Raw genomic sequence first — 21525 nt, forward strand, 5'->3', positions numbered from 1 at the left:
CTTGAGGTTGTTGAGTCATTACTGTGATCAGGCTTATGAGGATCCAACATATAAAATTTGGGACAACCACCCAGAGGATGATAATTTGGAGGATGGCACTATACATCTTGAAGAACTGGAAGCGGAACTTATGAGAGAGGAAGATGAAGCAATAACCATGCCACCTCCACCATCCAGTAGCAATGCTCAAGTTCCGAGTCTTGTTCCTTTGCTGTCGCCCCCTCCATCTACACCCTCATGTGGAGGGCATGTGCCTTCTGGTTCTGGTCGTCGGTCAGTGCGTGAGGAGACTCCTAGAAGACCACCACGACTTGCTCATACATCAGACACTTCTCGTGGCAAGGGCCACATGAAGTAGTAGATAATAGATTTACAGTCTACTTGTCTTTTCTAGTTTCTATTAGTTTTCATAACTGTTGAGTCTTGACTCTTTCATATCATAATGATATTTTTTGTAAACAATATATGACTATATGACTGTGACAATTTAAGTTTGAAGTTTGAAGTTGGCAATTATAACTCATTGGTAATGATTCCGAATTATGAATATGATGCTTCGTGAAAGTTGTTTCATTTCATTTCATAATTCATTTTATAACATTTCATTTCATGTTAGATATTATTTCTTGTAATGGTTAAACTTAGCTTACAAGTACAACTTTGATGATCAATGATGATAAATGTTATATATTGAATTTTCAATTTTGAAAGCTTGAAGTTGAAACTTTAAGATTGATGAATCATGATTCACGAGACTCAATATGTTGTATGTTACTAACTTGTGGATGTGGTTGATGAAGATTATAACTTCTAGATGATTGATGTTATATGGTTCAATGATCAATCTATGTTTTTTTATGTTTTTTATATCTAATTCATCATTCTACATGTTTTTGTTACATATATGTATCAAAATATAAAATATATATATATATTATATAAAAATCGCTCCGGGATTTGCTCCCAAACCGGGAGCTTTTGAAAATGTCGCTCCCGCACTCGCTTTCGCTCCCGCTCCCCGCTCCCAAGTAACACTACTGGGACTTCTTCCCGGTGTCTGGAACTAAAGATGTCTCTCTCTCAGCAAATCGATCTTACCTCTAGAGGTTGCTGCGCTGCCCCATCGTTAGCCTCTCTGTGGCTCGTCTGCCTCTCTACAAATGCACTCACTGGATCTGGAATGCCTCCTCCGACCGCACTGTCTCTGCCCCTCTCTCACTACTTCGATCTCTAGCTCTATATCCGACAATTGACTGCTGCTTCTCTAGAAATTGATTTTCCAAGAAATCGAACCGCTGAAGTGTCTTTGCCATCACCACATCGAACTCCTCTTTGTAATGTTCCAAACTAGGAAAAGATAGTGCTATGCAAAGAATAAAAAAACACCATAAAATTAAATCAGACCACAAAGTTAGCAACCAAACTGCGTTGTCTACTCATTTTATTAAATGGGAAGAGGTGTACAACAAGGTGTTGGAATGTGTGCACCTAGGCTTGCTCTAGGCAAGCTAGCAAAAATCCCAAAATGAACAATGGAACACCCTCCTCAAATATGCTGGTAATCTGGCCCAAGAGCTGTGCTGTTACTGCCTAGAAAGGTGTTGTTGCCTGAAATGATCTGTTGTTAGAGCCTTCCCTGTTGCTTAGAAAATTCTGGGAAATTAATCCCAGCCTCTACGCAAGAAACCCAAAATAACCCACAAAGGAATTGGCCAAATGTTGACCTTAGAATTTTGGCACAAATTCCCTCTAACTCCTCTAGTTGCTGGCTGAGTTGGGCTCCCTGTTTGACCCCTCATATCTGCCCATAAAATTATGTAAAGTTAGGAGCGTACTCCTTGCCAAAAACCTAGAAAAACCCAGAAAAGGGTTTCCCCTGGTTCCAACCTTCAAAAATTGACCCTTCACAGGTTGGCCCTCCTCCAAATACGAATTATGTTGCTGTGACTGATCCTGTCAATCGATGCACTCCCAGATCCAACAATCCTCCTCAAATGGCCCTCCAAATGGTCTCCCAGCTCCCCACCTCCAACTCCCTGGGATAATGTTGCCCCAACAAATCTCACTCTAATGGATGCGTAGTCCCTGTGCTGCTGTTACTCTCCTTGCTTTGCGTTGCTGCTACTCTCCCTGCTCTGCATTGCTGCTACTCGCCTTGCTACTAGAACTCAACTACAGCTGCTTTAACTCGTCTTCCTACTGTTGGAACTCGACTATAGCTTGCTGTAACTTGTCTCCCTGCTGCTGCTACGAACTGAGATGAAGAAGAACTCCCTCCTAGGGCTGACACTCGAAGTCTACCGAAGCAAGGGTTGAGATCTCTGCTCGGAGACACTCGTGTGCTAAACAACACAGTAACCTGGCTAAGCAGCTCAAGCAACTAAGATTGAGCTCAATACGTCAAAAGATACCAAATGAGGCTGAGCCTCCTCTATTTATAATTCGTGGGCCTCTTTTCCCATGTGGGCCCCCCTCCAACTAGCAATTCGACTTTCCCTCCTTAGTCATTCGAACTTCCCTCTAAAGTGGTGCGTATTTCCTCATGTGGGTGGCCTCCACACTGTGTCAACAAAACATTTTGGCCCCTTTTTCCCTTCCTAAGTCTTTTCCAAAATCACATGGGTCCCATGTTTTCCAAAATGGTCAAAATTGTAGAGTAGATAAGTCTGTAACAACTTAATTTCGAATGAGACATTACTCTCTTGTAATCCTCAGTTGGAGCACCAACAACCAAGATTAAAGCATAATCGATGGCTAGGATCATCTCTGGATCGACCCGTGTGAGTTTCTAGAGGATTCTCGCCTTGACTTAATTAATATTGATTAATTAACCATATTCCCTAAGTTTAGATGTAGGAAATATTTAAAAACTGATTAATAATCTAATTAAGTTATTTGTAGCAGAATTTCTAGTAGTTTTTGGGTTTTGGAGATCTCATGTATTCTAGCCTCTCCACCAAATTTTGTGGCTAGAACACATCCGATGCTACAAAAAATAACATTTTTTAATCAAGATAATAACAAATGCATGATTTTATATAAATTTGGTGATGTTCCTTGCTAATTCAGTGATATCATTGGTATAATAGGTTTTCGTGTAGTCCAACTATTCTAGGTTTTGGTGTTTTTCCAAGTATATTTTCCGGTCAATTTTACCCAAAATTTGGCAAGGATTTGTTGGAATTGCATATTTAAGCTATGTAGTCTGTGCAACCCGAGTGTCTTTGGAAGATTTTCCAGGTGCCCAATCCATTTATGCATTCAAAAACACAATTTAGACAATGAAAACAATGCAATCTCATCAAGTATTATATTGCTAGATTCCAACCGAAAAAGATAAAACATAGAACAATTACACTGCACCATAAGTTTTTCCCATATCCCTTAAAATCAAATCATTGCAATTGGTGGCACAAGTTATCCAAAACAAGTTCATATACCTTGCGAAAAGGAACTTGCCAGTAGCCACATAATTTGTTGGGTTATCGGTTATGATTTGGACATCGTTTTAGGGATCTATCTCTTGGATGAACCCATCCAACTACTCACATAACAATGTTGCATCATTAACATATGTAGATGGATCGATAGATTTAATAAATGTTGTTCCCTAGGGAAAGTTAACCAAGAAATTAAGAATGGTCTTGCTCTTTCCATTGATCCAACCTTTTGATTTATGACGCATTTGGTCATTTTCCATAATTCATTGTGCTCCTCCAATTTGCAAGTGCAATTGAGCTTTTTGTTTTGAATGATAGGTCCTCTCAATTTGACATAGGTATGGGCCTTGTACCCTAGATCAACAACAACAACAAAATTTAACATAGATTGGTAGAATGGGTTGTTCTTGGCAATGAAAAAAATGATGTCATTCCATAGAAAACATCTACCTACATGCTTGTCTACTTGCATCACCCTTATTTTAGCCATTGACCTATGTGCCCTAGTGACAGTTAGTACAAAAAAAGGTGAGGTTGCTATGAACATTGTGGAAGGTGTGGCCAAGGAGGGGTTCTCACTCGCCCTCGCCTTGATAATTTTGTGGTTATTGCAACTCCAACAACAAATTTGAGTCTATTTCCTTCTCTTCTTCCCTTTAGGCTTTAACCCATATCAATAAGTATTGATAGGCTATAAGGGCAATTTATAGGGTTGATATGTCACATACTCTCACTTCATACCCAAAAATTTTTGGAAGGTGGTATTTCAAGTGGCTGTTTTCGCCAATCATTCCTTTCCACAACTTGCAAGCCAACATTTTCTGATTTTGAGGTTCATGCCACTCACCATATTCTCATAATGGGTCAAAATCCATCGGCATATTCATAGAGAAGATTAAACCAAGGGCGCAGAAGCAAATTGGAATGAACACAAAAGAAAGCTACAATAAAAAAAATCAGATCTATGTAATTGGTAAATCTCCCTGTAACAGTCATGAGCAAGAAGAGGGAAGTGTTATGAACATTGCAAACCCTATCTTAAATCTCGAAAACATGCTTGAAGATATTGAAATGGTAAATGGGAATCAATCCCCAGTCAAAAATAAATTCCAGCGATGACAACCCTCTATTTCTCCTTGGCTTGATGGAAGATGGTGAATTTCTCCTTTGCTTGCAAATACTTGTTTTTTCTTTTCAAATAGAGTCAAAAAAGTAAATATATTTAAAGGTCTGAAAAAATCATGATTTTTAATGCGATATTATCATCAGGCTGCGAAAATCACAATATATCACAATGTTACCAATATTTGCAACATTGCTTCAAATGATCAAACAAGTTACTTCGCTCCATATATCACATTCTTTATAGTGGTTTTGACAAGGTGTATAACAAAGATTTGCATTCTTTTGCAGGATTTATACTTGTGATATTATGGGTGGGCTTACCTAGATTCTGTATATTCAAATTTCTGAATAAAACTCCGCTTCCTGAATCCGCCTATTTCTTCTTGATTTCTTGTGAAGCAGTGCTTAAATTAACTCTAGGACTTTGGTTGAAACTGACATTTTTCTGTATTTCTAGGGCAGGGCACGATTTTCTTTCATGGGTGGAAGAGGGGGATTTTTATGGCGTTGTATCACATTCCATCTATCTGACCAAAGGTGAAACATTCAATATTGTAAAGCAGAATGATAACAGAATTAGAGTTGTATAAAAATTTAGTTTCAAACCTTATATTTTTCATTGCTTTTGAAAATCAGCTTTGAAGTATGTCTTAGTGAAACAAGGAAAGAGGATCAATGCATTTTTGAATTCTTTTCTCAGTGACGAAGCTGGGCAGGCTGGTGGATTTCTATCAATTGAAGATGAAAAAGGTTCTGTTAAACAGAAATTTCTGAAAAGTGGCTTTTTTGACTTTTTAAAGAAGGTAATGCTTGAATGATAATTATTTTTTGATTAGATATCGTTTTTGGGATTCAACTGCGTTAAGTAAGTTATTAACGTATGACCATTTCCATGAGAGTTAGTCGTAACCGACTAATTTCTCATGATTTTTGAATTGTTCACTTAGCACTCATTGCATCGGGTGATGCTCACAGGGGTGAAGAAGTGGGATTGAAACTAGTGAAATGAATCACATAGCGTCAATCGTCACTTCTGGGGCTTGCACCCAGTAACCAGGACTTCCTGGGAGGTCACCCATCCCAGATCTCCTCTGGCTCAAGCGCGCTTAACTGTGGAGTTTTCCCCACAATCAAGCCCACTTAGCTTGCTACCCCATTTGCAAAACCTTAGCAAGTATTGTGCCTCATGAACCATTCAAGTAGAGATCCCTTCACTCTTTTTGATTCTTGCAATATATGCAAAGACAAGGAAATTACACATTGTGCTTTGTTATTTCCCATGTTAAATATGTGGATATGTTGTTTGTGAAATTGGAATAAAAGCGTTTCTCACTCTGTGCCACAAAATATTTTGATGCTCGTTTCATTATTCCAATGGGGAATCATAAAAAAATTATACTTGAAGAGACTCGATTATAGTCACATTGAACTGTTTGCTGTGAAATTGCAATAGCTTTGTGTAAATCATAAGATCAGAATCGTTTGATGCCTTTTTCATTGTCACTGTTATTGGATAGATTTTCTTTAAATGGAGATGTCTAAGGCTTTGAGATGGAGGATCTACATGGATGAAAAACTTATTTTAACACTGTACACTTGATAACCTAGTTTTAGTGGATCCTTCAAGCTTTTCCTTGGAATGGATCCTATAAAGTTTCAGCGACCTTGAAGTTTATCTTACTCCACTGTTATCACCAACTGTTAGACATTAACTGTAAAGGTTAACATGTATTATACAACACATCTATGTGAGCACAGGTACTTGATGTTGATTTATATAAGCCAGTAATTATTAATCTTTTGCAGGTAAGGAGTAAATATGTGAAAGAAGACTATATAACCTGGATAATAAGTATTCTTTGATGCTATGTTATTGCAAAAAATAGTTTGCTATTAAAATGGACTAGAAATTAATATTTTTTTTGCTAGCATGTTTGTGATTTGCAGGGCATCTAAAGTATCAAAATCACTTGGGGATCGCACTTGGCCTGGGCCACACCAACCCTCAACATGGTTGGATTTTTTTTTGGTGTCTCCTTTTGGCTAATTTGAGTTTTGAGCATTGTCTGCCTTGTAGAAAAAAGCCCTCAAAATCCAATCACACTAGCGGGATTTGATAATAAATTGAAGGACATGGGGGTGGGCTTTGATCCACTTATGCATGCACAGGTCACGAAACCATTTAATAAAATCTCTTTGGGTGCAACCACCCATTCTAGCATTACGTTAGGGTTCCCTCATGGGAATTGAACCTTCCACAACCATGAAAAAATCCTTACTTTCCACCATTGGATCTAACCCCTTTAGGCTGTCTTATAAAGAAGAACATGGGGTTGGGCTTTAATCTACGTATGTGTTCATGGGTCACAAGGCCATTAATATAATCTCTTTGTGTGCAACCACACGTTTGACCACTACCTCAAGGTGTCCCCATGGCTTCCAGGGTAAAGCACTGTCACGAGAATTGAACCTTTCCCGATTGTGAAAAGTTTGGGTGACTAGAAATTGTTGATTTGAGGTAGCATTGGGTGTGCTCTAGCCATGAAAATTGGTGGAGAGGCTAAAGCACATGATGTTGGCATTATGATTCAAGTGTTGTCCTTGATGGCAACTCACTCAGAGGATGGTACAAGTGCTCAGAGGTTGGTACAAGTGATGGCATCTTAATCAGAAGACAGATCTCAGTACAGCATGCCAAGGAAGCTCATACACGCCGTTTCGTTAAGCCCAAGTCGCGTGTACACGCTAGTTCGATTCATAAAAAGCGCGTGTATGTGGAAAGGTTCCTTTGGTCCATGGTGGTTAGTCCTTGGAAGTTGTGCCTATGATTTCGGACCATTGTGTCTCGACGGGCGTGTCGATCCCTAGTTTTGAAGTTGATGGTATTGTGTTACTATGGTTTTGGCTCTTGGTATTGAGCTAGGCCTAAGACTATATAAGGAGAAGAAGATCATTAGGCAAAATCATCTTTCGATAAGGGCTTGAATATCTAAGAGTGAAAGAGATCTGATTTGCAGGTGCTGGGTTGCTTGATCTAAGCCAAGGAGAGATCACATTGGTTGATGGAAGACTAGATCTAAGGATAGATCGGGATCTAATGGTTTGAAATGCACTATCATGATATGGTTGATTATGCTTATTTCTAGATCTGCATATTGTCGCAATGCTATGTTCTGGGTCTAACTAATGTCTGGTACAGCTGCAAATTGAGAAAGTTTATTTTTAGATCTGTACGCAGGTTGGCTTCGGTAAAAGAGCGTGTATACGCGGGTTTGGCTCCTTGAAGTAGCGTATATCTTTTGAAGCTTGTTTTTGGGTTTACAGTGGGGTCTGACAGTTATTGCAGAGTTCTGTAGTCTGCTCTGTGTTCTGATAACTGGTGATTGACAGGGTTCAGTGGTTCAGTGATTCAGAGTTTGGTTGTTTTATGCTTCAATGATCTGTTGTGGAAATTGAATGAATTGTGGTCTTCAGATTGTAATGTTGTGCTTCAGGAATATTCAAGTCTGAAAATGTATGAAAGGTGATACCTGAAGAAAAGAAGATTGTAGGTCAGCACCTACGTACTAGTATCTTGGCTAGTACAAGAACAAAGGGGGTTGGAGCTCCCTTCCAAGGAAGTTTGGAGAACGAGAGAAGGTTGTAGCCTTCTGCAGGTTGTAGCCTGCGTACTGGTATAAGGCTGCACCAGTACAAAAGATTGTAAACTGAAGTTTCTTAAAGAAAGATAGAGATAACTTGCAGCAGGTGGTTTTCACCCACATTGGGTTTCCACCTTATATCTTGGTGTTCATGTGTGTGACTTTTGATCCGTTCTGTTATACTGCATCTGCTTACTGTTAATGTGCTGAATAATGTCCTGATGAACTTAACTGAAGAATAAGCTAACTAAGTTATGAGTTTTCTGCTTATACGCTGTTTTATTTAGTCACAGTAGCGTGTACACGCTGTTTTACTTAACTGAAGTAGCGTATATGTTTCTGAGCATTGAAAAGGTTTGATTGATCTGATAATACTGATTCACCCCCCCTCTCAGTATTATTTCCAACAATTGGTATCAGAGCAGGTCCTTCAGGGAAGCTTGATCGCTTGAAGGTAGATCATTCATCATGAGCAACTACGAGAAAGAAGCATCAATCAGGCCACCGGTTTTTGATGGAACAAATTTCAATTATTGGAAGGTAAGAGTTACTGCATATCTTCAATCTCTTGGTACAGAAGTTTGGAACATTGTAGAAACAGGCTATGCTTTTCCTTCAGTTACTCCTACAGATCCAGCTGAGAAAAAGACATATGAAACAAATGCAAAAGCAGTCAGTACTCTATTAGGAAGTATATCCCAAACAGAATTCATGAAGGTCATGCACTTCAAATCAGCAAAAGAGATATGGGACAAAATGATCACTAGCTATGAAGGAGATGAACAGGTAAAGGAAGCTAAACTTCAAACTCTCAGGATTCAATATGAGACTCTCAAGATGTATAATGATGAAAGTGTGGCAAATTATTTTCTTCGGGTAGACGAGATTGTTAATTGTATGAAAAATTTGGGTGAAGAAATAAAAGAGACTATAGTAGTTTCAAAGATTCTAAGATCATTATCCCCCAAGTTTGAATCTAAAGTATCTGCAATAGAAGAAAAGGAAAATCTCAAAGTTCTCACTATGTCTCAGTTACATGGAATTCTAACTGCTTATGAAATGAGAAAGGGAGGTCCATCAGACAGAAGGGAAGCTGCTTTTAAGGCATCAGGAAAAGAAGATTACTATGAGGCAAGCCATGTTCCAGAAGAAGAGGAAGAAGAATCAAATTTTGTTAGAAATCTTCAAAGGGGTGCTGGAAGGTTCAGAGGTAAGCTACCTTTCAAATGCTTTGCTTGTGGAAGAGTAGGTCATTATGCTGCAAAATGTCCTAATAAAGATAAAGGAAAAGAACCTGCTAGATGGAATAAGAAACAAAGTGCAAATAAGAAAAGCTACTACACCCATGAAGATAGTGATGGCTTATCAAACAGTGATGAAGATGAACAAGGTAATAAATATAAGCTATTAATGGCATTTGAAGATGATGATTATGAGGATGCTGTAGATGTGGATAATCTCTATAATGAAATTACTAGACTCAAGAGATGCATAGAAGAAAAGAGTGTGATCATTGATACTTTGCAATTTCAAATTGATGAAAAGGAAAAACATCTTGAAAAACTAGAAGGTGAAATTGTTGGTCTCAGAAAAGAAATTGAGAAAACAAAAGCTATTAATCTTAAGTTTGTCAAAGGATCTGAAACTTTGGATGAGATTATCAATGTGCAGCGGTCTCCTCTAAACAAGACAGGTTTGGGCTATAATGGAGAAACCTCTAAAGCATCCACCTCAAAGAATTATCTTGATGCAGCAAGAAGAAATGAGCAGAAGAACAATGAAGATAATCAGGTAAAGCAGGGACGAATTACAAACAGAAACTATCAGGGACAATCCTTCTTAAGGGTGAACAAAAGCTACAACCAACCACAGGTAAAATCTTCTCAGTTTGGCACAAGAATAGATGAAAATAGAAATTACAATCAGTTGGCTGGTAGATTCAATAACCACAGAAGCTTCTTCAATGGACAATGCTTTTCTTGCCATAACTTTGGTCACAAAGCAGCTCAATGTGTTGCATATAAAACAATCATGACTAGGGAAGCTCAAAAACAAAGAAGTATGACAGGGATTACAAAGAGGACCTATAACAACTTTTCGGTTCTTGAAAATGAAGTTGAATGTTCTATTTGCAATAATTTTGGTCATAAAGAATCTGAATGCAGGAGCAGGTTTCAGGAGAAAAAGGAACAAGCCACGAGCACCAAAAAATGGAGAATAAAAGAACCTCAGACAGAAAGATGTGGGATAGCGTTTTATGCAGAAGGACAGGAAAATCTATGGTACATTGACAGTGGATGTTCGAAACATATGACAGGTGATAAAGAAAAACTTGAATCTTATTCTACTTTAGAAAAGGGAAAGAAAGTTTCTTTTGGAAATGATACTCCTGCAACTATAAAAGGAAAAGGTATTGCTCCTTTGAAAGAAAAGGTCAAGGCTGGAAATGTTTTGTATGTTGATGGATTGAAGCATAATCTTCTAAGTGTCAGTCAGATGTGTGATCAAAAAACCGAGGTTATTTTCAGATCGAATGGATGTCTTGTTCGTGATCTTGATACAGGTAAAACAGTTCTCAAAGGCAAAAGAACTCCAAATAATCTGTACATATTTGAAGAAGGACAACAACAATGCTATCTTAGCAAGGATGAAGAGCACTGGCTATGGCATCGAAGGTTGGGACATCTAAGCTTCTCACAAATAAGAAAAGCATGCAAATATCAGGCAGTTCGCGATCTTCCAGATATCAAAATTCCAGACAACACTATATGCAAATCTTGTCAGTTTGGAAAGCAAACCAGAACTAACTTTCCAGAAAAGGAAGGATCAGCTAGCTTGCCTCTTGAGCTAGTCCATACAGATGTATGTGGTCCATTTAGGAAAAGGACACCTCGAGGAGAAGAATATCTGATATTATTCATTGATGATTTCTCAAGGTTTGTTTGGTTAGGGCTTATGAAGCACAAAGATGAAGCATTCGAAAAATTCAAATCCTTCAAAGCATTGGCTGAAAATGAATCAGGACACAAAATTAAGTGCCTCAGATCTGACAGAGGTGGGGAGTTCACATCAAATGAATTTTTCGATTTCTGCGATGAACATGGGATAAGAAGAGAATTCTCTACAGCTAGAACTCCTCAGCAAAATGGGGTTGTGGAAAGAATGAACAGAACTATCCAACAAATGGCTCGTGCTATGCTCGATGAATCAGGTACTCCTGCAACCTTCTGGGGTGAAGCTGCACATGCTGCTGTTATCATTCTTAACAAAACAAATGTCCGAGTAAACAGCACTCAAACACCTCATGAGCTTTGGAGTGGTAAAACTCCTTCCGTGAAGCATTTCAAAATCTTTGGGAGCAAATGTTATATTAAGAATACTGATGAGCAACTTGGCAAACTTGAACCTAGAGCAGATGAGGGCATTCTTCTTGGTTATTCTCCACATAGCAAAGCATACAAGTGCTACAATAAAAGACTTGGCAGAATTGTTGACAGTATTGATATAGTGGTTGATGAGAAGGGATATATTCCTAGGCAAGTTCATCATGAAGACATTGAAGAAGATGAAGGTTACTCTCAAAGGCGAAATGATGAAGAAGAAGAATCTCAAGAAGAACCAGAGGAGCAGACAAGAATAGAAGAGAAGACTCCATCCAGATATGTCCAAAAGAATCATCCAGAAACTCAGATTGTGGGGCAGAAAGAAGCAGGAGTACAAACAAGAAGGACACTTGCAGAAGCTTCAAGCTACTTGGCTCTACTCTCCTCCATTGAACCACAAAATGTGAAAGAAGCATGCAAAGATGAATGTTGGGTCAAAGCAATGGATGAAGAACTTGAGCAAATCGAAAGGAACAACACTTGGGAATTAGTTCCTAGACCAAAAGATAAGAATGTAATAGGAACAAAATGGGTCTTCAAGAATAAGTTAAATGAAAATGGAGAAGTAATTAGAAACAAGGCCAGACTTGTTTGTAAAGGGTATGCACAGCAAGAAGGAATAGATTTTGAAGAGACCTTTGCTCCTGTGGCAAGACTAGAGGCCATCCGAATGTTCCTTGCTCTCTCAAGCTTTCAAAACTTCAAGGTATTTCAAATGGACGTGAAATCAGCCTTCCTAAATGGAGACTTAGAAGAAGAAGTATATATTGAGCAGCCAGATGGGTTCATTCTTGGAAATGATCCAAACCTTGTATGCAGATTGAAAAAGGCACTCTATGGGCTCAAACAAGCTCCAAGGGCTTGGTACTATCGCTTGGACAAATATCTTCACCAACAAGGCTTTTCAAAAGGATCAGCAGATAGCAATCTCTATATAAAAGTTGAAAATAACAAATTGCTAATCCTTGTTGTTTATGTAGATGATATTATTTTTGGCAGCAATGAAGAGACCATGAGTCAAAACTTTGCCTTGGTTATGCAGAAAGAATTCGAAATGTCACTTCTTGGAGAATTGACATATTTTCTTGGATTGCAAATCCAACAAAATGAAGGAGGTATCTTCTTGTCTCAAACCAAATACCTCAAGCAGATCTTGAAGAAGTATGGCATGGAAGAGTCAAAACCAGTATGTACACCCATGGTTACAGGATGCAGCCTCAGTGCAAATGATGAATCAGCAGCAGTTCACCAACCCACTTATAGATCCATGATTGGGAGTTTGCTTTATTTGACAGGTACTCGACCAGATATTACACATGCAGTAGGAATGGTTGGAAGATTTCAAGCCAACCCAAAGGAAACTCATCTTCAGGCAGTCAAAAGAATCTTCAAATATCTTCAAGGGACCCAAAACTATGGCTTATGGTATCCTAGAAATACTGATCTCACTCTTCATGCTTACACAGATGCAGATTGGGCTGGAAGTGTGGATGATAGGAAAAGCACAAGTGGAGGTGCTTTCTTCATGGGTTCTAGATTAGTATCTTGGTTCAGCAAGAAACAAAGTTCGATTGCCTTATCTACAGCTGAAGCAGAATATGTGGCTGCAGCATCTTGTTGCACACAACTTCTTTGGATGATGCAGACCTTGCAGGACTTTCAAATCACTTGCACTCCACCTGTCTCTATCTTATGTGATAATACAAGTGCAATCAGCATTTCAAAGAATCCTGTCATGCACTCAAAGACCAAGCACATACCAATCAAGTACCATTTTCTTCGGGAACAAGTGCTTGAGCAGAAGGTCAAGTTGGAGTATGTTCCTTCTAAGGAGCAAGTTGCTGATATTCTCACAAAACCACTGCCCAGGGAAACTTTTGAATATCTCAGACAAAAGCTGGGAGTAGTTGATGCTTCATCCTGTTGTTGAAGATTGTTTGTTCTACAGAAAAGTTGGTATACGCAGGTTACGGAAGGGATATGAGCGTATACACGCGGATTTATGATGGGTAAGTCGCGTGTATGCTGGACGCTTGTTGCAGAAAGAATATCCGCGTACATACGCTGTTTTATACAGGATAAAACGCGTATATGAAGTTCTGAACAGCAAGGGAAAACTCTGAAGTTCTGAAAAGCAATAGGAATGTCAGAATTCTTCAGGCACAGTTTCAGGGAGTGCAACAGGCACAGGTTCAGGGGGAGCAGCTCAAAAGTCTCATAAAGCATTGTTGGCATTCAGATGTTTTGGTTGTTGGTTTCAGGAGAAGGAGCTCAGAAAGAAATTCTGGTTGCTGATCTAACAAGATGTTTATCAGATGTTGCTGGTGTCTTTCCTAAGTCTTGGTCTAGATCTGTTGTCTCTATGTCATGTATCTCTCTTGTCATATCTCTTTTATGGTGTCAAGGTCATGTAACGGCCTATGTTGGTTTCCCCACTATGCCTGGGATGAATGCTGTAATATAATTGGTTGTTTCTGATATGTCCCCTCTTGGTAGGGAGTATGGATGTATGTATTGAGTCTTTTGGTGATAGGAAGGTCCCTTATGGTGTATAAATCTTGGCTCTTGTTGAAGAACATCTTTTTCAGATCTGGCCTACTGTCAGGGGGAGCACGAGTCAGCACAGCCAAGCAGAGGTATCAGCATGTCCTCAGGGGGAGCACAGCCCTTTGCTCTTGATGTCAAAGGGGGAGAGTGACTTGGTGTGGTGGTTGCCATCAAGTCCAAAGGGGGAGATTGTTGGCATTATGATTCAAGTGTTGTCCTTGATGGCAACTCACTCAGAGGATGGTACAAGTGCTCAGAGGTTGGTACAAGTGATGGCATCTTAATCAGAAGACAGATCTCAGTACAGCATGCCAAGGAAGCTCATACACGCCGTTTCGTTAAGCCCAAGTCGCGTGTACACGCTAGTTCGATTCATAAAAAGCGCGTGTATGTGGAAAGGTTCCTTTGGTCCATGGTGGTTAGTCCTTGGAAGTTGTGCCTATGATTTCGGACCATTGTGTCTCGACGGGCGTGTCGATCCCTAGTTTTGAAGTTGATGGTATTGTGTTACTATGGTTTTGGCTCTTGGTATTGAGCTAGGCCTAAGACTATATAAGGAGAAGAAGATCATTAGGCAAAATCATCTTTCGATAAGGGCTTGAATATCTAAGAGTGAAAGAGATCTGATTTGCAGGTGCTGGGTTGCTTGATCTAAGCCAAGGAGAGATCACATTGGTTGATGGAAGACTAGATCTAAGGATAGATCGGGATCTAATGGTTTGAAATGCACTATCATGATATGGTTGATTATGCTTATTTCTAGATCTGCATATTGTCGCAATGCTATGTTCTGGGTCTAACTAATGTCTGGTACAGCTGCAAATTGAGAAAGTTTATTTTTAGATCTGTACGCAGGTTGGCTTCGGTAAAAGAGCGTGTATACGCGGGTTTGGCTCCTTGAAGTAGCGTATATCTTTTGAAGCTTGTTTTTGGGTTTACAGTGGGGTCTGACAGTTATTGCAGAGTTCTGTAGTCTGCTCTGTGTTCTGATAACTGGTGATTGACAGGGTTCAGTGGTTCAGTGATTCAGAGTTTGGTTGTTTTATGCTTCAATGATCTGTTGTGGAAATTGAATGAATTGTGGTCTTCAGATTGTAATGTTGTGCTTCAGGAATATTCAAGTCTGAAAATGTATGAAAGGTGATACCTGAAGAAAAGAAGATTGTAGGTCAGCACCTACGTACTAGTATCTTGGCTAGTACAAGAACAAAGGGGGTTGGAGCTCCCTTCCAAGGAAGTTTGGAGAACGAGAGAAGGTTGTAGCCTTCTGCAGGTTGTAGCCTGCGTACTGGTATAAGGCTGCACCAGTACAAAAGATTGTAAACTGAAGTTTCTTAAAGAAAGATAGAGATAACTTGCAGCAGGTGGTTTTCACCCACATTGGGTTTCCACCTTATATCTTGGTGTTCATGTGTGTGACTTTTGATCCGTTCTGTTATACTGCATCTGCTTACTGTTAATGTGCTGAATAATGTCCTGATGAACTTAACTGAAGAATAAGCTAACTAAGTTATGAGTTTTCTGCTTATACGCTGTTTTATTTAGTCACAGTAGCGTGTACACGCTGTTTTACTTAACTGAAGTAGCGTATATGTTTCTGAGCATTGAAAAGGTTTGATTGATCTGATAATACTGATTCACCCCCCCTCTCAGTATTATTTCCAACACATGAACCAAGACCCAGAAATGCTTTGGGCAGATTCTAACCAGTTAGGGAGATATTAAATTAATTAATATTTTTAATGGAGTTCCTAAGTCTAAACTTATGAAAAATAAAATATTAATGGGTATTAATATAAAACTGGGTTAGAAGGTTCCAAAAGTCATGTATCAAGCCAAATCTAATCTTAGCCGTTGATTAGAGATTTAATCCCGGTCGTTGAAGGACCAACGAGAAAAGTATAAGAGGAGGCTTGAGGGTTAGTTGGAGAATACACCAGAGTGATCAATCATTCATTTTGCTAGAGAGGGGTTGCTAAGCAAAAGTGAATCAGTGATCAGCAGTGAGTACGAGGCAGAGAGGAAGGGACAATATTGGGAGAATAGCATAGAAGCGGAGAGAGTGAGAGCAACAGTCAATCTAGGTTACATAGACGCCAACAGAGGCAGCGCAGAGCCCAGAGAGATTGCGTCATCCACGCAGAGGGTAGAGGGAGTGACGCAGAGGCTCCTAGAGGCTGTGCAGCGCCTCAGAGGGATGACGCAGAGGGTCCTGGGGCTGACGCAGGTCAGCAGGAGGCTGTCGTAGTGGCCAGAAGGGCCAACGCTGAGCTTTAGTTGTGCCGGAGAGGGTTTCGTGGGACAAGTTTTCTGAATACTTGTTTCCGGATATAGAGGTATTGATCTAAGTTGCACGAAACGCCGAAACGTTTCGAAGTTTCCGAAATGGGTACGTTTAGAAACGTCACCTCCCAAAAATGGAAACGTGGGCCGAAACGTCAACGGAAACGTCATATATGTATATCTAAAAATATATATATAAAGAAATAAGTGAATAACACATTATCTTGCCAGAAAAAAGGGAATAAGACCCATATATGACAATTTAAAAGGAAAAAGAAGTCTATATTAACTCTAATATATGATTACATGATGGTCGAGTTTCCGCTGAGTTTTCGCCAAGTTTCGGAGTTTCGGGTACGGGTACGACCCGAAACGCCAGGTTCTTTGAAGTTTCGTGCAACATAGGTATTGATGCTGTGTATTTTTCTTTGTCAGGTGAGACGGTTTAGGCACTCAGTTGTACTCAAATAAATTGCATAATAATATAACCCTTTGAATCGCTGCACCGGTTTTGCCGCATTGGGTTTTTCGGGGACATTGGTCCAAAAATAACGGTGTCACTTGTGTGCTTATTTTCTTTCATTTGATGATCTGTAGATGTTGATACTGTACTTTTGTTTATTTTCAGTATTTACATGGTAAATAACTTGTTAAGTAATTAAACAAGTAGGTGAAATAAACCATATAGTACAGGAAGAATTTCTAACGTGCTAGACTTAGAAATTCCAACATGGTATCAGAGCGTGGTTGTAGAACACAGGAAAATTGAAGGCATCAGCCGAGCAGAGAATTTGTAGCAGGATTCAACTGTCCTGAGTGACAGCGCTGATCCTTGCAGAGGGCGACAGAGGAAGGAGTGACGCAGTTGGCTGGGGAAGCTGATTTGCCGGTGTCAGGATTGCGCAGAGCCATGTGGTTCAATCCTTCAGTCGCTGGGGTTTAGGAGGCTGTGGGTATTTTGCGGAGTGAAGCTGGTGGGGTACTGTGGTCAGAACAATACCTAACAGGGCAAGACCAAGGGGGAGGGAGTTGTTGCCGAGGTGGATTTCTAGCCAAGGAATCTAGATTAGTGGTGCAATTGCACAGACAATCGGAGTGGGGCAACTTGATGTTGGCAGAGGGATTTCCAGAAGGGAAATCGAGACTCAGAGGGAGTCAAATCGAGAACTTTCTGACAGGAAGTTGAGAGACTCAGCAAGAGTCGAATAGAGGACTTCCAGGAGGGAAGTAGAGAGACTCGGAGGATTCGAAAGAAGAGCAACGAGATGGCCGTGAATGGGATGAGAGATCAAGATAGGCTGGATGGAGCGCCCAACTTTGTGGTCTGGAAGGCTAGGATCTTATCCATTCTAGACAAACATCGCCTCAAGGGCTTCGTCTCGAGAGTGATAACTATCCCAATTGACCTGGTAGCTAAAGAAAGGTACGAGGAGGCAATGGCTAAGGCTAAGTGCATCATCCTTGATGGGGTCAAGGATCATGTGGTACCACATATTGCTGAGAAGGAAACATCAAAGGAGATGTGGGATGCCTTAAAGACATTGTACGAGCATACTTCCTTGCAGAGGAAAATGCTCCTGGAGAATCAGCTAAGGGCATACCAGATGTAGAAGGGAGAGCAGATAGATGTCTTCCTCGGTCGATTGAAGGAGATCCGTGACTAGCTAACTTCTATAGGGGCCACACCGGATGAGGAATTGATAGTGAGGACCGCATTGAACGCCAGTTTTCGAGGATTGGGAGGTATTTGTCCAGAGCATACTGGGTAGGACGAGTCTTCCAGATTGGGAAGAATCGTGGACGACTCTTTGTCAAGAAGAGATCAGACGGCTGACCAAGGCAGGGAGTAGCGGAAAAGGGGTCAGGATCAGGAAGGAGGAAGAAGAGGATGCGGCTCTAGTATTTGCGGGAAAGCAGGCGAAGAGGAAGAAGAAGGACCTTTCCAAGGTCAAGTGCTTCCATTGTGGGGAACTGGGTAATTTTGCGAACCAGTGTCGTATGAAGAAGAGTAAGGGAGAGGCTTCAGACTCGAAGGCAACGCCTGCAAAGGTAGAGAAAAAAGTCGAGGAGGATGATTGTGCCATGAGTGCTCATGTGCCACTTGAGAAGAAGTGGGGAGACATCGAGCTGTAGCTAGGAGGACTACAGGCGATGAGGGGCAAGATCCTTGAGGTACCCAACCTCTTGGATTATACCTTGCTACGGGAGCCTCGAAGAGGAGTAGCAGGACTAGCGGATGTCGGTAGAGACAGATGCGGATGGAGCGACAGAGAGTGCCATAGTGCAGGAGTCCCGGTACAGCGCGAGGCTAGCAGGCTGCAACAATGCAAGAGGCACGGGAGTGTTGCACCAGTGCAGGATGGCACAGAGAGGTGTGCAATGGTGCGAGATGCAGGGAGTTGTTGTAGTAGCGCAAAGGTCAGTAGAGGGAGCACTTGTTAGCGACAGAGAGAGCTTTAGCATCAGGAGTGTTTCTAGCCTGACATGAATGTCAAAAGTTGGGTGGATCAGTTACTTACTTCTCAGTAGCTGAGTTGAAGTGCAGTTGTAGTATGCAGTAGCACGATGCAACATGATGAGAGGGCATGCAGTGCAGATGCAGTGCTGGGAGGATGGACTAGCAGCAGCACAGATGCAAAGGGAGTAGTCGTATGGATGTAGTAGTGGCAGTGGCCGGGCCATGGGCAGCAGTACAGGATGCAACAATGCAGAGGATGTTGGGTGGGGAGGCCTTGCATCAACACAAGTATTGGTGCCGTATAATCAGAGTGATACTTAGTGTGGAGTATTACTAGAGCATAGTCCTCGCTAAGAGGGAGTGTTGATTTTAGGTAGCATCGGATGTGCTCTAGCCATGAAAATTGTTGGAGAGGCTAAATCACATGAGGTCTCAAAGACCCAGAAATGGTTTGGACAGATTCTAACTGGTTTGGGTGATATTAAAATAATTAATATTTTTAATGGAGTTCCTAAGTCTAAACTTCGGAAAAATAAAATATTAATGGGTATTAATATAAAACTGGGTTAGAAGGTTCCAAAAGTCATGGATCAAGCCAAATCTAATCTTAGCCATTGATTAGAGATTTACTCTCGACCGTTGAAGGACCAACGAGAAAAGTATAAGAGGAGGCTTGAGGGTTAGTTGGAGAATACACCAGAGTGATCAGTCATTCATTTTGCTAGAGTGGGGTTGCTAAGCAAAAGTGAATCAATGATCAGCAATGAGGGGTAGTGAGTATGAGGCAGAGAGGCAGGGACAATACTGGGAGACCAACACAGAAGCGGAGAGAGCGAGAGCAACAACCAGTCCAGGCTATGTAGAGCCCAACAGAGGCAATGTAGAGTCGAGAGAGACTGCGTCATCCACACAGAGGGCAGAGGGAGTGATGCAGAGGCTCCTAGAGGTTGCGCAGTGCCTCAAAGGGATGACGCAAAGGGTCCTGGGGCTGATGCAGGTCAGCAGGAGGTTGATGCAATGGCTAGAAAGGCTAGCGCTGAGCTTTAGTTGTGCCAGAGAGGGTTTCGTGGGACAGGTTTTTTGAATACCTGTTTCCGAATATAGAGGTATTGTTGCCGTGTATTTTTCTCTGTCGGGTGAGCCGGTTTAGGCACCTTGTTGTACTCAGATAAACTGCATAATAATAGAACCCTCTGAATAGCTGCACTGGTTTTCCCGCATTGAGTTTTTTTAGGGACATTGGTAAAAAAATAACTGTGTCACTTGTGTGCTTGTTTTCTTTCAGTTGATGCTCTATAGATGTTGATACTGTACTTGTGTTTATTTTCAGTATTTACATGGTAAATAACTTGTTAAGTAATTAAACAAGTAGGTGAAATAAACCAGTTAGTCCAAGAAGAATTTCTAACGGGTTAGAGTTAGAAATTCCAATTGAAATTTAAGATTGCAAGAAATGAAGAAATGGGAAATTTAGCTTTTCGTATTTTTAAAAGAATAGACCTTTGTTATCTAGAAAAGAAGCATAAAGGTACGTCATACAGTAAACAAGATGAAAGAAGAGGAGATGTGAAATGGTGTGGAGGAAATTAAAAAAGTATGACAATATGAACTTACAAGGAGGAGAATATGTGAGACAAGCATCTCATTGTCAATCTTAGGTTAGTCTTTGTTTAGGTTAGGTGCGATGCACCTCGCAATAGTCACAAAATTTCATAAGCATTCATAAGAAAAGGGACAAACCCTTTTGTTTAAAAAGATAGAAATAATATTTATAAATATAAAAGCAATGAATTAGTTGATAAACAATCAAGAAGATTGTATATATAATACCTAAGAGACAACTATGTCAATGGTTACCCCAATAGGGTAAATTTGAGGTTGAAAATGGACCTCATGAGAAAAAGTGTTGTTGTTGAGTAGGGAATTCAAAAACCAGTTGAATTTCAACAAATTGGATGAACAATGGTTTTTGAGTTGAAGTGTAATGTACCAAAGCTAATAATTTTCTAGTGCAACCAATTTTTTTTTCTTTGAAGAGTTTAGACAAATAGTTGGTAGACAAACTTTTCATCAAACACTTTGCTAACAAAATAATGAATACTTCCAGCAAAAGTTTAAACGGGGAAAAACACAAATTTTATTGATTTGATCTGAAGGATTTTACAAGGCAATTCAATGAGTAACCTAGGAACTCAATTATAGCAGTATAGTAGACCAATTCGGCCATCAAAAAGGACTGACATAAACCCTTGGTACTAAACTCGGACCAAAGAAAATTCGGCCTGGCAGATGAATAAACTTGGCAGCTTTAGAGTTAGTTCCTTGAAATAGTCTAGATTAGATGATAATTTTGGAAATGATAGCCTCCTCGACCTCCATAGATTCAACCTTCAAAAGAAGAATTTCAGCCCCACAAAGAATAGAAATTAGTCTCCCACTGTAAATGGAATTAAACCACTTGAGATGGTTAAATCTTAGCCTCCAAACGAACAAGCTTGGTCAATCTAGATGGATAGAATTCAACCTCTTTTGATGGAGAGAAATTCTCCATATGCCCATTTGTTTGAGGATGATAACTCGTGCTAGGAGTAAGCTCGATACCCACCAATCTGAAAAACTCTTGCCAAAATTCTCCAATAAACTGACTA

At 40.2% G+C, this 21525-nt stretch overlaps 1 protein-coding gene across 1 annotated transcript in view; it reads left to right on the forward strand.

Annotated features, from left to right (window-relative positions):
* The window catches only part of LOC149168523 (aminodeoxychorismate synthase, chloroplastic-like), a 318992-nt gene that overhangs the window by 243691 nt on the left and 53776 nt on the right, over nt 1-21525 (forward strand). Inside the window, exons 10-11 of the mRNA XM_089428287.1 lie at nt 5023-5102; nt 5266-5368. Coding sequence (XP_089284413.1) covers nt 5023-5102; nt 5266-5368 — 183 coding nt within the window. The remainder of the gene's footprint in view (nt 1-5022; nt 5103-5265; nt 5369-21525) is intronic.

Source organism: Pinus tabuliformis, chromosome 4_2, assembly GCF_031772625.1.
Source record: "Pinus tabuliformis cultivar Carrire ecotype Pingquan chromosome 4_2, CPIR1, whole genome shotgun sequence".
Taxonomy (NCBI): Eukaryota; Viridiplantae; Streptophyta; class Pinopsida; order Pinales; family Pinaceae; genus Pinus; species Pinus tabuliformis.